We start from the raw sequence: 16,892 nt of genomic DNA on the forward strand, positions 1-16,892 counted from the left end.
GGATAGGGTACCCACTCCAGTATTCTTGGGCTTCCCCTGTGGCTCAGCTGGTTAATATGGGAGACTTGGGTTCGATCCTTGGGTTGGGAAGATCCTGTGGAGAAGGGAAACACTACCCACTACAGTATTCTGGCCTGGAGAATTCCATGGACTGTATAGTACAGTCCCTGGCATTGTAGAGTCAGACAGGACTGAGTGACTTTCACTTTCAGTAAGAAACCAATGTAGTAGATGTTGGGGAGAAAGAAATCTGCTTTTCATATTAATTACAATAGTTATTAACAACTGTTTATTTTCTAAATTTTAATAACTTCATTTTCTTCTTCCCCTTTCTGATATACTTGCTGTTGAGAGCGCTAATTCTTACGTAGGTTGATTCAGGAGGAGGAGGAGGGGGAGGAGGAGAGGGGGAAGGAGGAGAGGGAAGAGAAAGGGGTCTGGGGCTGTCAAGGAAAAGGACAAACGTTTCTTTCCTACATTCCTTCAACATAGTCACATAAAATGTTTTTTTCTTTAAGCCCAGAGCTAATAATTACACAACTAACGACTCATCTTGCTCAAGGTATGTTTTTCCTTAAACTCTTTACCATGATTATAAAACAACAATGTATCCTGTTGGAGGACATGTTCCTCCTTAAGAACCTTCTGACTATCCTGTCATCTTAAAATGTATGTTGTGGGAATGGGTCTGGTAAGATCTTTCTAGTGAAAGTGAAAGTTGCTCAGTTCTGTCAGGACTCTTTGCTACCCCATGGCCTGAATTCTCCAGGCCAGAATACTGGAATGTGTAGCTTTCCCTTCTCCAGGGGATCTTTCCAACACAGGGATCAAACTCAGGTCTCCCACATTGCAGGAGGATTCTTTACTGTCTGAGCCACAAAGGAAGCCCATTATTTTAAAAATGTTATTTTTAAATGTTATCCCATTATTTTAAAATTTAAGTTGTCGGAATGGATCTGGTAAGACCTTTACAGCCTTGAGACATTCTTTTGATTCACTGTAACAACCAACTGAAAAAGTATATAGCTCCCTTGCTAAGACTAGCGAGGGGGGCACTCTCCATCCCCTCTTCTGATATCTACGTTAGAAGCTTTCTGTCCTTTTTCACTGTAATGAAACCTGCCACACAAAGTTCTGAACGTCCGAAGCCTAGTTCCTGATGCCCATGCTAAATCTTCTTCGGAGACCACAAATCCGACATGGTTCACCGTAAGCTATTACTGTGAAAGACGCAAACGTTGTGAACCCAACTGTTTAATTTCATTAAATTTTTGACCTTTGAAAGAACACGGCCTCACTGGTCAAGTCTTCTTGTTCTTCTAAGGAGGAATGAATACAGGGGACAAAAGGAGGGTCAGTGCACAGCTGCTGCTGCTGCTAAGTCGCTTCAGTCGTGTCCGACTCTGTGCGACCCCATAGACGGAAGCCCACTAGGCTCCCCGGTCCCTGGGATTCTCCAGGCAAGAACACTGGAGTGGGTTGCCATTTCCTTCTCCAATGCACGAAAGTGAAAAGTGAAAGTGAAGTCGCTCAGTCGTGTCCGACTCTTAGCGACCCCATGGACTGCAGCCTACCGGGCTCCTCCGTCCATGGGATTTTCCAGGCAAGAGTACTGGAGTGGGGTGCCATTGCCTTCTCCGACTGGAGTGACTACCACTACCTAAATCCCTTAGCTTTAAGTGGGAGTAACTGACGTAGCCGCCCACAAGTAAAATGTATGAGTCAGAGAGAGAACGAGCGCCTAGGAGAGAATGGGTCGAAAAGCAAAAACGAAATTATATGAAAGATAGCGACCGAGGGGGTGCTCCACTGCCCCGGCACAAATAGCAAACTATTCGAAACACGTAGTCTGTAAAGGGCTTTTGCACGTGGATATCCGCGGTGGAGCCGATTCTTCTACGTTCCTCGGAGTAACGGTCAGCCTAGTATTCCACGAGCACTTCACTGGGGTTTCTCTTCTAACCCTCTGCCCGCCTAGAAAAATGTTCCTTTCTGCAGACTTCATTTGCCAGATAAACAAACCTCCTAGGACATGAAAGGCTGCTAACGTGCTTTGCTTCCCTGACAAGCGAAAACAGCTAGGAGCGAAACAAGCACTTTAGACTAGACTCGAAAACACCAAAAGACCCGTTTCCTCCGCCTCTACTCAATCCAGGTTCCTCAGCCACACCCGGAACGGAAGGGGCGGAGACTCCGACACGTCAGAAGCGAGCGCCGGAAGTTGCCCGCGGCTCAGAGGCGAGTCGAAATCTGTTTGGAGAGGCCTAGAGATTTCTCCGTGTTACGTGAGTAGGGAATTGGAGGTTTGGGATTTGAAGGTAGGAATTTGGGCCCAAACTGAAAAGACAATAAGGTCTAAAGAGGTCTAGTTTAAGGGTTAGAGTCAGGAGAGGCTGGGGATAGAGTCGATACTTTTAGTCCTTTGCCGGTTTAGCTTTTGGGTTGTTTCCCTGTTTAACTGTTGACTAGCTTTGGGGAGTTATTCTTCTCTTATCTTCGGTTCTCGTGTTCTACTGTTGAGAGAAGTTTTGTGGTTTGTTTTTTTTTTTTTTCTTTTACAATCTCCTGCTAAAGTTTGGAAAAATATAACGTGTTAAATGAAGACGCGGGCTTTGCAATCAGATCTAAATCTCTCTGACTCTGCAGCTGAGTGTGTTAGTCGCTCAGTCGTGTCCCACTCTTCGCGACCCCATGGACTGTAGCCTGCCAGACTCCTCTGTCCATGGAATTCTCCAGGCAAGAATACTGGAGTGGGTTGCCATTCTCTACTCCAGGGGATCTTCCCTACCCAGTGATCGAACCCGGGCCTTCTGCATTGCTACTGAGTAATCCTGCCCAAATGAACTTCCCTAAACCTGAGTTGGAGAAGGCAGTGGCACTCCACTCCAGTACTCTTGCCTGGAAAATCCCGTGGATGGAGGAGCCTGGTAGGCTGCAGTCCATGGGGTCGCTAAGAGTCGGACACGACTGAGCGACTTCACTTTCACTTTTCACTTTCATGCATTGGAGAGGGAAATGGCAACCCACTCCAGTGTTCTTGCCTGGAGAATCCCAGGGACAGGGGAGCCTGGTGGGCTGCTGTCCATTGGGTCGCACGGAGTCGGACACGACTGAAGCGACTTAGCAGCAGCAGCAGCAGCAAACCTGAGTTCCTTCATCTGTAAAATAAGAGTCCAATTTGGGGGTAAATGCGCAACACGTTTTTTGTTTGTTTGTTTTGTCCTTTAGACCCAGCCATGAAACAAAGTACTGACTAGGAATTGAGACCTTTTTAGCTTTCCCTCGGAAAAGTGATTCCTGGTTGGATTTGTGAGGGCCCCGCTTTGAGATATTAAATATTTGAGTCTCCGATTTCAGGGACAACAATGGACACCCAGAAGGACGTTCAACCCCCAAAGCAGCAGCCAATGATATATATCTGTGGAGGTAAGAGTAACACAAAGTAAGAGTATTTAAACTCGGCTAAAAAAAAAGAATTGTGCATTTGTCTTTGACTTAAGTGAGTCGTTCATCTTTAAAGTTAGAAAGCGGAACAGCTTTAGCAGTCTTTAAAAAAAAAATCCTCTCATTAACTTTTCATTTCCTATTCTAGGAAAAGTGCCTTGCCCACCACTCTTTTTTTCTCTCTCCTTTAGCTTACTGGTAATAGCAACACATCCTTGAGATGGAATATTTGTATTTTAGTGTGTTGGATGAAAAATATGGTCAAGATAATTTGCTTGTCTGTAATAATTTCTCTTTTAGGCATTGAATAAATGAACGTGTTTTCATTTCTAGAATGTCACACAGAAAATGAAATAAAATCAAGGGATCCCATCCGATGCAGAGAATGTGGATACAGAATAATGTACAAGAAAAGGACTAAAAGATGTATCCTTTTAACTGTGCTTCTTAGGTATGAGATGGGAGCAAGTGAAGAATAACACCTGGTTTGATAGTCAAAGACTAATTACTTGTGAAAATGGTAACAACTTGGATTACTTACCAAAAAAAAAATGTTTATCATTTTCTTTTTTATCACAGTACTTCGGTGTGTAGACGTATACCAAGTAATCTAAATACTAGCTGATTTTGGCTTTCATAAGTGTATTTTTCAGCAATTCTATATAAGTACTCATTCCTGAGCTTCAGTTTATGAACAAACTAAATTATACAAGGGGAACTACAAATAGTGAGTTTTTATGCTACCTTATGGAAAAAGTGAGACTTAGGAATTAGCTGAAAGTCAGAGTAAATTGTTATGTAATAACTGACAGTATTTTTTAGAACAGTAAATTATCGCTTTTAACACTGCTTTAGTTTCTTGGTGCATTGGTCTCTATCATGGAAAGAGGGCTAATAGTTTATTTTTTAGTTCACTTCTCATCATAGTAAATAGTGCATTTTATTCTTTTGTGCATTTTAGATTAACTTAAATAAATCTAAACTAACATTTTAGATTAAATAAATAGATTATTGCAAAGAGAAAGTGACTTGAAAGTACTAAAATTTTAATTTTAATGTACCTTTTTATGTCCTTAACTTGGTATATTACAGTGGTGGTTTTTGATGCTCGGTGAAACATGAAATTCAGAGGAATATCTTCATTTTTATTTGGATTTGTTGTTAATGTTGTATAGATTTTGATTAGTGTACTTTATGAATACAATTATATACACATTTCATTTTAAAAAACCATATTGTATTTAGATATCTATTAATAGCTTATATAAAGATACTATTTTTCATTCAGTACATGGTTTGTATTTTAATTTTATTGTATATGTAATCTGACACTCAGTGGAGGTTAAAAATGTTTCCCAAACTACACTTTAAGCAAAACCTGGAATCATCTGGGACCCTTGTTAAAAATGAAGTTTTCTAGGGCTTTTTAAAGGTCTAATTAAGTAAGTTCTTAGGAAACCTCTGTTTTACATCACCAGTTGTTTGTAAACTCTCCAGCTTTTGTATGGAGTATACCAATGCACTTACTGTCAATGTGCATACCTCATTTTGAGTTACAGTTTTCATTTGTTAACTTGGCATAGGCCTTCCTGTATTTATATGTAATGGTTGACTTTTTAAAATCTTGGGCAAGGGAAAAGAAACTTTGATGGTTGCTTTCTGTAAGATAAAATCAATCCCAAGTAAAGTGGATGAAGCAGACTGTTAAGGCAGGTGTGGTTTCCCAGTTGTAATTATTCATTAAAGTAAACAAAAAATTCTGCTTTCAGCATATTTTAAAAAAAAGTTGGTTTACACTTAATTATTGGATGAATGTTTAAAGCTTTTGCTTTGATAACTAGGAATATGGATACTCAGATACTCCATCTGTTCCAGGATTCGATTGCATAAACTTCATTGATAGCTTTGTGTGTCTCTGACATTCAGAGAATTATCTGTGCCATTTAAAAGAAGCACCTGTTATTTCTACTGCCATCCTTAAATACTAAGTTCTATAAATTCATTATGTGCTGTATAGCACTACCATACTCAAGATTTTTAAAGGGTGCTTCCTTAGTCCAGTTTTTCCTAGACCGTGGCTTTCATAATTCTGTGATTCTGCCATATTCCTTCTTGAGCTTGTCCTTTCTGTATGGAAGAGTCCCGACAAATGACAGCTGCCTAAACCCCAACTACTGATAATGTTGCTCTTAACTATTCTAATTTCATCATAGGTCATTTGTGCATTAGTAGTTTGAGTATTGTTATTTGGTTAACTAGACTGTGGTTTAATGGGTAAAGTATTACTCCTGGAATTCGTTTCAATCAGTTACCTCCTTGTGTCCCCTTCATCTATAAAATGGAAGTAATTTTACTTCTTGCCTACCTGGACAGTTATAGAAAAGGTACGATAGATATAAAATAGCTTTTAAAAAAATCCTTTTGAATAGTGCCTATAAATATAAAAATCAGTAAATCTGAGCTTGAAGCTAACACATAACTTGTTCCCTACTTAAACTGCTTACCAGACACAAAGGTTCATCAAAAATACATGGAAATTGGTTCAAATCCAGCACTTCTCATTTACTGGCCAGTTTATTTAACTTCAGCTTAATTGTTGAAGTCAAGAAATTCATACACCTACACCTACATACACCTGCAGAGTCCCGTGTTAGATGGCAGTGACTTCACCAGGATTCACTTTCCTTATTTGTAAGATGAGCATGAAAAACTACACTGTAGCACATTCCCCAAACATTTGCTGCAAGATAAAATGAAATACTCCATAAAAACTCTTAAAGTAATAAATGTTATCTATTCACACCATTACAGTTTCTGCACAGATGATTGTATTCAGTTCAGTTCAGTACAGTCGCTATGTTGTGTCTGACTCTTGCAACCCCATGAACTGCAGCACGCCAGGCCTCCTTCTCCATCACCAACTCCTAGAGTTTACTCAAACTCATGTCCATTGAGTCGGTGATGGCATCCAACCATCTCATCCTGTCGTCCCCTTCTCCTGCTCTCAATCTTTCCCAGCATCAGGGTCTTTTCAAATGAGTCAGCTCTTCGCATCAGGTGGCCAAAGTATTGGAGTTTCAGCATCAGTCCTTCCAATGAATAGTCAGGACTGATTTCCTTTAGGATAGACTGGTTGGATCTCCTCTCAGTTCAAGGGACTCTCAAGAGTCTTCTCCAACACCACAGTTCAAAAGCATCAATTTTTCTGCGCTCAGCTTTCTTTATAGCCCCACTCTCCATCCATACATGACTACTGGAAAAAGGTAGCCTTGACTAGATGGACCTTTGTTGACAAAGTAATGTCTCTGCTTTCTAATATGCTGTCTAGGATGGTCATAACTTTCCTTCCAAGGAGTAAGCGTCTTTTACTTTCATGGCTGCAGTCACCATCTGCAGTGATTTTGGAGCCCAAAAAAAGTCAGCCACCATTTCCACTGTTTCCCCATCTGTTTCCCATGAAGTGATGGGACCGGATACCATGATCTTAGTTTTCTGAATGTTGAGCTTTAAGCCAACTTTTTCACTCTCTTTCACTTTCATCAAGAGGCTCTTTAGTTCTTCTTCACTTTCTGCCATAAGCATGGTGTCATCTGCATATCTGAGGTTACTGATATTTCTCCTGGCAATCTTGATTCCAGCTTGTGCTGCTTCCAGCTTATGTTTCTCATGATGTACTCTGCATGTAAGTTGAATAAGCAGGATGACAATATACAGCCTTGACGTACTCCTTTTCCTATTTGGAACCAGTCTGTTGTTCCATGTCCATTTCTAACTGTTGCTTCCTGACCTGAATACAAGTTTTTCCTATATAGCAAGTCAGGTGGTCTGGTATTCCCATCTCTTTCAGAATTTTCCACAGTTTATTGTGATCCACACAGTCAAAGGCTTTGGCATAGTCAATAAAGCAGAAATAGATGCTTTTCTGGAACTCTCTTGCTTTTTCCATGATCCAGCAGATGTTGGCAATTTGATCTCTGGTTCTTCTGCCTTTTCTAAAACCAGCTTGAACATCTTGAAGTTCATGGTTCACGTATTGCTGAAGCCTGGCTTGGAGAATTTTGAACATTACTTTACTAATGTAAAGTGTGTGAGATGAGTGCAATTGTGCGGTAGTTTGAGCATTCTTTGGCATTGCCTTTGGGATTGGAATGAAAACTGACCTTTTCCAGTCCTGTGGCCATTGCTGAGTTTTCCAAATTTGCTGACATACTGAGTGCAGCACTTTCACAGCATCATCTTTTTGGATTTGAAATAGCTCCACTTGAATTCCATCACCTCCACTAGCTTTGTTCGTAGTGATACTTTCTAGGGCCCACTTGACTTCACATTCCAGGATGTCTGGCTCTAGGTGAGTGAGCACACCATCGTGATTATCTTGGTCATGAAGATCTTCTTTGTACCATTCTTCTATGTCTTGTATCAGCCTTGGGATTAGTCTCAGCTGCTGGTCTCGCTGTTTTCCATACTCTTTAGCTTGCTCATTGTAGAGTCCTAACCCCTGGACCACAGTGGAATTCCCATCCCAACTTGGATCGTTGTAAAATAGAAATTTCACGGCTCTGTCTTGCTGAAAACCTTCAGTAGCCTCCCATTTTGATAAAGTAAAAAACTGTTGGGAATAGTAGAAGCAGAGTCCTCTCCCTCCTCTGTAACCACTTCAACCCACCTCTTAATCTTTGGTTCTAAGGAGATGTTTGTAGTTCTTAAAGCTGATGATGGACCTCCTTGCCTGTGCCTTTTCTCATGTTTTTCTCTCTGCCTAAAATGACCTTTTCTTGTGTTATTGCGAACATCAGAATTTTGAAATGTTTTGTTGTGTTCTAGTTATCTGTATTATTGTGGGAAAGTACAAAACCGTTCTTCCTTATCCTTTATGACCTACTTTCTCTCTAGAAATTTGAATGTTCTTTGCTGTGTCCTGAAATTTTGCAGCATGTGCCTTGGTATGAATCTGTTTTCTTTGCTTGTTTTGGTTGTTGGGAGTATACTCTCAGTGTGGAAATTCAAGCTCTTCAGTTCCGGGAAATTTTCTTGAATTAATCACTTCCTATCCTCAGTCAACAAAAACAAGACCAGGAGCTGACTGTGGCTCAGACCATGAACTCCTTATTGCCAAATTCAGACTTAAATTGAAGAAAATGGGGAAAACCACTAGACCATTCAGGTATAACCTAAATCAAATCCCTTATGATTATACAGTGGAAGTGAGAAATAGATTTAAGGGACTAGATCTGATAGAGTCCCTGATGAACTATGGACAGAGGTTTGTGACATTGTACAGGAGACAGGGATCAAGACCATCCCCAAGAAAAAGAAATGCAAAAAAGCAAAATGGCTGTCTGGGGAGGCCTTACAAATAGCTGTGAAAAGCAAAGGAGAAAAGGAAAGATATACCCATTTGAATGCCAAGTTCCAGAGAATAGCAAGGAGAGATAAGAAAGCCTTCCTCAGTGATCAGTGCAAAGAAATAGAGGAAAACAATAGAACAGAAAGACTAGAGATCTCTTCAAGAAAATCAGAGATACCAATGGAACATTTCATGCAAAGGGGCTCAATAAAGGACAGAAATGGTATGGACCCAACAGAAGCAGAAAATATTAAGAAAAGGTGGCAAGAATACACAGAAGAACTATATAAAAAAGATCTTCACGACCAAGAGAATCACGATGCTGTGATCACTCACCTAGAGCCAGACATCCTGGAATGTGAAGTCAAGTGGGCCCTAGGAAGCATCACTATGAACAAAGCCAGTGGAAGTGATGGAATTCCAGTTGAGCTATTTCAAATCCAAAAAGATGATGCTGTGAAAGTGCTGCACTCAATATGTCAGCAAATTTGGAAAACTCAGCAGTGGCTACAGGCCTGGAAAAGGTCAGTTTTCATTCCAATCCCAAAGAAAGGCAATGCCAAAGAATGCTCAAACTACCACACAATTGCACTTATCTCACACACTAGTAAAGTGATGCTCAAAATTCTCCAAGCCAGGCTTTAGCAATACGTGAACTGTGAACTTGGAGATGTTCAAGCTGGTTTTAGAAAAGGCAGAGGAACCAGAAATCAAATTGCCAACATTCGCTGGATCATTGAAAAAGCAAGAGAGTTCCAGAAAAACATCTATTTCTGCTTTATTGACTATGCCAAACCCTTTGACTGTGTGGATCACAACAAACTGTGGAAAATTCTGAAAGATAGGAATACCAGACCACCTGACCTGCCTCTTGAGAAACCTGTATGCAGGTCAGGAAGCAACAGTTAGAACTGGACATGGAACAACAGACTGGTTCCAAATAGGAAAAGGAGTACGTCAAGGCTGTATATCGTCACCCTGCTTATTTAACATATGCAGAGTACATCATGAGAAACCCTGGGCTGAGTGGAGCACAAGCTGGAATCAAGATTGCTGGGAGAAATATCAGTAACCTCAGATATGCAGATGACACCACGCTTATGGCAGAAAGTGAAGAAGAACTAAAGAGCCTCTTGATGAAAGTGAAAGAGGAGAGTGGAAAAAGTTGGCTTAAAGCTCAACATTCAGAAAACTAAGATCATGGCATCCGGTCCCATCACTTCGTGGGAAATAGATGGGGAAACAGTGGAAATGGTAGCTGACTTTTTTTGGGCTCCAAAATCACTGCAGATGGTGACTGCAGCCATGAAAGTAAAAGATGCTTACTCCTTGGAAGGAAAGTTATGACCATCCTAGACAGCGTATTAGAAAGCAGAGACATTACTTTGTCAACAAAGGTCTGTCTAGTCAAGGCTATGGTTTTTCCAGTAGTCATGTATGGATGTGAGAGTTGGGGTATAAAGAAAGGTGAGCACAGAAGAATAGATGTTTTTGAACTGTGGTGTTGGAGAAGACTCTTTAGAGTCCTTTGGACTGCAAGGAGATTCAACCAGTCCATCCTATGGGAAATCAGTCCAGGGTGTTCATTGGAAGGACTGATGTTAAAGCTGAAAGTCCAGTATTTTGGCCACCTGATGCAAAGAGCTGACTCATTTGGAAAGACCCTGATGGGATTCATTTTGATATTTGGCAAAACTAATACAATTATGTAAAGTTTAAAAATAAAATAAAATTAAAAAAAAGACCCTGTTGTTGGGAAAGATTGAGGGCAGGATGAGAAGGGGACGACGGAGGATGAGATGGTTGGATTTCATCACCGACTCAATGGACAACGGGAGTTGGTGATCGACAGGGAGGCCTTGAGTGCTGCAGTTCATGGGGTCGCAAAGAGTCGGACGCAACTGAGCGACTGAACTGAAATGATCTCTGTATTCTCTCTAGATCTTTTAAATCTAGTTTAAACTCGTTGTCCTAACTTTTTCATCCTTTTTTTCTCTCTTTTTCTTTATCTGTTCTGTGAAAGATTTCACATTTACTTCTAATCCATCTATATATTCTTGGATGGAATGTCTTTATGAAGATGATAGTGATGTTTTTAATTTGCCAACAGTGTATTTACTTTCGAGTTAGTGTTTATCCTGCTTGTTTATTCAGCTTGATTGTTTCTGTACACAATTATGACCAGAAAAAAACCATAAAGTGTGCGTGAAAAGAAAATTCCAGAGCACGTGGAATTGCAACTCACTTCTCTTTAATAATCCTGTGTCTGAGTGAAGCTGGGACTGCAAGACCAATCAGCGGATGCAAACCGGAGACTAGCCAGTCGTCATGCAGAGGCCCTAAACCCCGCCCGCGGCGATCCGCCTCAAGCTCTCGGTCTGGGAGGGGCAGTGTGGGCAGGGGCGGGGCGGGGCGGGGCGGGGCGGGGCGGCGCGCCGCGCCCCTCCCCGGGTGCCTTAGCGAGGCTGGTACGGTGTGTGGCTGGGTCCTCTGCACGGCTTGGGGTCTGAACCAGGTGAGTATGTGCCGGCCAGGAGTAAACTACATCTCCCCATCGCAATCCCTCCCTCCGGAGGGCGGGGTGAAAGATAGACTGGGAGGTGGGGAGGGAGCGCGGGATGAACCGCCTTCTTAGTTGGGAAAAGAAACTGGGGCCCTTTGTTTCTCGGGGCTGAAGGTGGCGGATGTTGGGGCAAGGTCTCTGGTAGCAGCCACTAGTTCTTGTGAACAACGCCGGGGACTAGAGAGAAATTGTTCATAAGAGTCCTGAAGTGCCCCCTGACCGTTGGGGTTGGCTGTAGAAGCTCCGGGATCGCGGTCAGGCCCTGAGCCCGCTGTCCTCTCCGGTCGCGCTGTACATAGAAACCGTTGCTACGGGCTGGAGGATGCCGTTTCCTTTCCGTCTCCGGCTGCAGGTGGCGCCCAGCCTTGTGGATGCTGGGAAGAACGTGCGAAGGTGGAAGTCAAAACAGTTTTTCCCATTACTAGCGCATTGCAGTTTGCGCTGGAGGTATTACTGACAAACTGATGAGTAAATGTGGGAAATGGATGTGAGTTAGGATGGTGGAGAAGTTAACCCCAACTAGGACCACAATTTTCCTAATCAGAGACAAGTTGCAAGCAGATGTGGAAGAGTTCTAACGAGCAAATAAAGTATAACTTGTGTTTTGGAGTTTGAGAGTTAACATTTATTGATCTTGAGAATGTGTATCCTCCCCACCGCAGTCCTCCACGTGGTAGTTCTCAAAAAAGATTCTCAGAAACGTTAAAACAGGGTTTACGTTGAAATTCTCTTAATTAGGTAAGAGATGTCTTTATCATTTCTAACGTTTTTCACTATGTTTTATTCAAATCATAAAACCTCAGGGGTTTCAAGATTCCTTTAATTGAAGGTAATCTATTTTAATCCCGTTAGATGCTTAAATCCTCCCATCAAATATCCTCCAGCTCTTGGGGAAAAATTCTCCTATAGACAACTCATTCTATTCTGGGCAGCATCAATAATTTTAAAGTTCTTCACTTGGTTTCATGTAACTTCCACCATTAAGGCTACCCTTGTGATAGGAGGCCATCCTACTGGGCCCTGCTAGTATGGTAGGCCATATTCTCACTTCTTCGCTGGACCTCATTCAAAAGCTGACAAACTGTCATCTATATTCTGTACCCAAGTCAAAGCCAGCAGGAATATGGAGACGCTGACAGTGCATCCTTTTTCTGCAGACGTATGATGTATGACCAGACTCAGAGGGCAGGCATGCTGAAGGGAATATTCCTTATGGATTAGACTTATTGCTACTTGTTTTAAAATTTATCACCCAGTGTGTTTTAGTGCAGTGTTTAAAAAAAAAAAAAACTTTGACAATATAACTCATAATGTATACATTTTACTTTGCAACATTTATATACACATTTGTGTGTGCATTTATATATACCTGTATTTATCATTTCTTTATATAGGCATGAAATAAAAGTTTCTGTAAAACAGTATTTAATGGTTTGTGTCAGGTAGTCTGATTTTATTCCTGTTCTACCTCATAAAAGAATGCTGATTGCAGCTGACTAAGTTGATTTCATGAGTTGTATGACAGTTAAGTATGTGGGCTCTGTAGTGGCCTGAGGTTCAACTCTTCAGTTCACTACTTAATAATTATATGACCATATGCAATTTATATACTTGAAACATCACCTTCCTTATCTGTAAAAAGGAAGTAATATGTTTCATGAAAGTGGTCTTGAGGACTGAGATACTTCATGACATATAGAAATTTAGCTTCATAAATGTTAACTTATTACTGCTCTCTGTTTAAGACATACTTGATACAGTAGTTGAAGGATTAAACAAAATAATAATATATGCAAAGCTCATTAAGAATTATGTATTTGTTGCTGTTATTGACACTGTCATTAGCAGTATCAGTAGAGTGAAACTGTCCAAGGCCATCATATTCCTAATTCAGTTGTGTTTAGCAGGTATTTCTTAAGGGATATAAGACACTACTTACTATGTTAGTTCTGAAGCTCTGAGATGAATTAGGTAAGATCTCTCACAATCTAGAAGACCAAGAAATAGAATTCGGATATGTGCTATACATATGAGAGAGGTATGTACAGAGTGCCTTTAGAACATATTAGGCCTGGCAGCTGTTCATTGATGGGAGTGGGCAACTGAGAATGTAAGGAGTCAGGGAATGTGGAAGAAGACGATGCAGATTTACAGAAAGGATATTATTTATGTTTGTACTGAATCAAAAGGATGATTAGGATGTTAACACAACAGCTAAAGTAGGAGATACCAAAATCAATGTTAAAAGATACCTTAAAAAAGCAGCTTGAGCACTAAAGAGGATCAGAATACGCACACTACACCCAAGTTGGCCACTTTGGCATAAAGATTATTTTGAGCAGAAGGCAAATAAGAGCAGACACAGAAAAAACTCTTTCTGCCTTACCCTTTTCTGCCTAAAAGCAGGACATAAATTTCCCTTTATGAAGGTGTTCCCTCTTCTCCTCTCATACCAAGGTGAGGAGTACAATCCTTATCACAGCAGATGGACAGTCAGCACTGAGGTGAGTCTGCAGAAACAAACCTCATTAAAATAACTCTTACCTTCCATTAGTTTTTCCATATATTTACTTTCTAGAAGCCAAAACCCTTTTTCCTTTGTCTAATCATTTCTACACAATTTATCACACTTTGTTAGAATGATACATAAATTCCCAAAACTAGCTGTTTCTTTGAGTTTTCACTTTTCTGTGAAGCCCCCAGAATAAACCTTTTCTCCTGTTAATATCTTTTGTCAGTGTGATTTATAGGCCTCAGGTACTGAACCCAAATTGGTAGAGGGAAAAGATTTTTCCTCTACACCCCAAATCCTGCTTTGTCATTATATTTCAATTTTGCTTAAGTGAAGATTAAGGAAGCTAATCCATGTGTGGTAGAGAGTAATTTAGCCCCATGAATGCTAACTATTCTTATCAAACAGAGTTTACAATGAGCATCCTCCTTAGAAGAAATACTCCAGGGACTTCCTGGCGATCCAATAGTTAAGACTTTGCAGGGGGTGCCAGTTTGATCCCTGATCAGGGAGCTAGGATCCCAGATGTCTTAAAACCAAAGAACCAAAACAGAAGCAATGTAACAAATTAAATGAAAAGCTTTTAAAATGGTTCACATTAAGAAAAGGAAATACTTCATCTCCTTTTCTGTAGAAATGAAAAATAAACATTGCAGAAGTACCTAGATGGTTACTACTATCCAAATTGAGTTTTACTATATAAGATTTGTAACTGTTTTCCTACACTACATTTCAGCTATGGCCACCAAAGATTATCCATCATTGTGGGGCTTCGGGACAACAAAAACATTTAAAATTCCTGTCGAACATTTGGATTTCAAGTATATTGAAAAATGTTCAGATGTTAAACACTTGGAAAAAATTCTTTGTGTGCTCAGGTAAGCGATAAAAAATCTTGTTTCAGTCTGCCAATTTTAATTATATTGTTGACTTCTGAAAGTCAAAGCCTCATTAGAAATTTTGGAGCAAATTTTCAAATATTGAGATTGTTGTTTTTGTCCATGTTAGGTTCCAAAACAGTGGTTTTAATTCTGTGGTTAGTTTGGAGGGTTCTAGCCCGATTTAATTCCAGCAAGAAAATGCAGGAGACACAGGTTCAATCACTGGGTTGGGAAGATCCCCTGGAGAAGGAAATGGCAATCCACTCCAGTATTCTTGCCTGGAGAATCCTATAGACAGAGAAGCCTGGCAGGCTACAGTTCATGGGGTCACAGAGTCAAGCATGATTTAGTGACTGAACCACATTTTCCAGCACCAGACTTAGGTTAATCGGTATCCCAGAAGGAGAGCATTTTTCTTGCTTCCTCCCATTTTCTAGGAAAAGGTGAAGCAGCTGTTAGGAGGCATCTGCTTCTGCTGATAAAGCACTTTGGCACTGTCTCACTTCACACTGCTGCTGCTGCTGCTGCTGCTGCTAAGTCGCTTCAGTCATGTCTGACTCTGTACGACCCCATAGACGGGAGCCCACCAGGCTCCCCCGTCCCTGGGATTCTCCAGGCAAGAACACTGGAGTGGGTTGCCATTTCCTTCTCCAATGCATGAAAGTGAAAAGTGAAAGTGAAGTTGCTCAGTCGTGTCCGACTCTTCGCGACCCCATAGACTGCAGCCCACCAGGCTCCTCCGTCCACGGGATTTTTCAGGCAAGAGTACTAGAGTGGGGTGCCATCGCCTTCTCCGCACTTCACACTACCTGCCAACAAAGGTGGGTTACTCACTGGGAGCTGTCACATGGATGGTGAGGTGGGAGCAGGAAGTAGGAACAAAAGTCAGGGAATTAAGGCCTTTTCTGGGTAAGAGCCCTGTGGCCGTGATTGTCAAACTTTCATATTCACCAAATATGGTGGTTAAAAAATTGCTAATTTGAGAGCCCCATTCCTAGAGATTCTGCTTCAGGAAATTGGGATCGGGGCCCAGGAACATGTGTTTTTAACAACACCCTGGAAGATGGACAGGCAGGTGGTCAAGGGAACTCTGCAACAAACACTGACCTGGGACTTCCCAGTGGTCCAGTGGCGTGCCTTTCAATACAGGGGACGCAAGTTTGATCCCTGATCAGGGAACTGGAATCTCACAGCTCTCGGAGCAACTAAGCCCTGGTACTGCAACTAGAGAGAGTCTGTATATGACAATGAACGATCCCACATGCAACAAAGATCCCAAGGTGCCACAACTGAGACCTGACGCAGCCAAATAAACGAATGTGCTCAGTCGCTCAGTCGTGTTCGACCCTTTGAGATGCCATGAACTCTAGCCCACCAGGCTCCTCTGTCCGTGGAATTTTCGACGCAGGTTGCCTGAAGCAGGTTGCCATTTCCTTCTTCAGGGGATCTTCCCAACCCAAGGATCAAACCCGAGTCTCTTGCATTGACAGGCAGATTCTTTACCACTGAGTCACCTGGGAAACCCAAGTAAGTAAATATTTTTTTAAAAAGGGAAACACTGACCCGCTGCATACCAACCTGTGCCACCTGTGTGGTGTTTCTTGAGGGATTTTCGTTTGGAGGGTAGCCTCATATTGCAGAAGCACTTGTGAGCATGAACTTGCCCTTTCCAGGACATCAATAGTATTCCTTTTACTCAGCAGTGATTCTTTTCTTTCCTCTGATGCCCTTCTTTATCTCTATGTCCTTTCCTTTTTCTTTCACCTTTAGCCTCCTGCCCATCCTAAGCAGTCCTGCTTGTCCCCAGCCAGAGTTGAGGTAATAGCCTCATCATATCATTGTTTTCTCTTTTGTTTTTCTCAACATATGAGAACATTTTCAATTGTATTTGATCAATGACTAGTAAAGAAAATGAGAGTTTATGGGATGAAAGGATTTGAAAGATTTCTTTTTATGAATAGCCTTTTTAAGTGGTATGGACTTGGAATTATATTTTAAAATTTAATTTGAAAATGGGATTTATTTTTATTTCTCTAAAATTTTAAAAGTAAGCAGATTCACGAGAAACAGGGAAAAGATTGATTTTCCTTAAAAAAATAAACAAGCAAAAAGGAACAGATGTCTCCGTCTGACTCTGTGAGGAAG

The 16,892-nt window shown here is 41.2% G+C and overlaps 2 protein-coding genes across 5 annotated transcripts in view; both read left to right on the forward strand.

Annotated features, from left to right (window-relative positions):
- Positions 1–2,197: 2,197 nt before the first annotated feature.
- POLR2K (RNA polymerase II, I and III subunit K) lies at positions 2,198–5,204 on the forward strand. Of its 4 annotated transcripts, none has more exons than XM_005887006.3 (4): positions 2,198–2,285; positions 3,358–3,426; positions 3,778–3,870; positions 4,537–5,204. In XM_005887006.3, the coding sequence occupies exons 2-4, from the start codon at positions 3,366–3,368 to the stop codon at positions 4,557–4,559; spliced, it is 177 nt and encodes a 58-aa protein (XP_005887068.1). In that variant the 5' UTR covers positions 2,198–2,285; positions 3,358–3,365; the 3' UTR covers positions 4,560–5,204. The 4 variants fall into 4 exon arrangements, with proteins under 4 accessions (XP_005887068.1, XP_070239147.1, XP_070239148.1 ...); XM_070383046.1 differs by having other exon boundaries at positions 2,215–2,285; positions 3,229–3,426; XM_070383047.1 differs by having other exon boundaries at positions 2,224–2,318; positions 3,229–3,426.
- Positions 5,205–11,182: 5,978 nt separating this feature from the next.
- Positions 11,183–16,892, forward strand: part of SPAG1 (sperm associated antigen 1) — an 85,350-nt gene continuing 79,640 nt past the window's right edge. Inside the window, exons 1-2 of the mRNA XM_070383042.1 lie at positions 11,183–11,306; positions 14,603–14,744. Coding sequence (XP_070239143.1) covers positions 14,605–14,744 — 140 coding nt within the window. The 5' untranslated portion in view covers positions 11,183–11,306; positions 14,603–14,604. The remainder of the gene's footprint in view (positions 11,307–14,602; positions 14,745–16,892) is intronic.

The sequence above is a fragment of the Bos mutus genome, chromosome 14, assembly GCF_027580195.1.
Source record: "Bos mutus isolate GX-2022 chromosome 14, NWIPB_WYAK_1.1, whole genome shotgun sequence".
Taxonomy (NCBI): domain Eukaryota; kingdom Metazoa; phylum Chordata; class Mammalia; order Artiodactyla; family Bovidae; genus Bos; species Bos mutus.

Excerpts from the sequence above, each read along its gene's own strand:
- POLR2K (XM_005887006.3), top strand. The coding sequence starts at position 3,366 with ATGGACACCCAGAAGGACGTTCAACCCCCAAAGCAGCAGCCAATGATA. Across the intron at positions 3,427-3,777 it reads AATGATATATATCTGTGGAG|AATGTCACACAGAAAATGAA; the intron begins GTAAGAGTAACA and ends TTTCATTTCTAG. Across the intron at positions 3,871-4,536 it reads CAAGAAAAGGACTAAAAGAT|TGGTGGTTTTTGATGCTCGG; the intron begins GTATCCTTTTAA and ends GGTATATTACAG.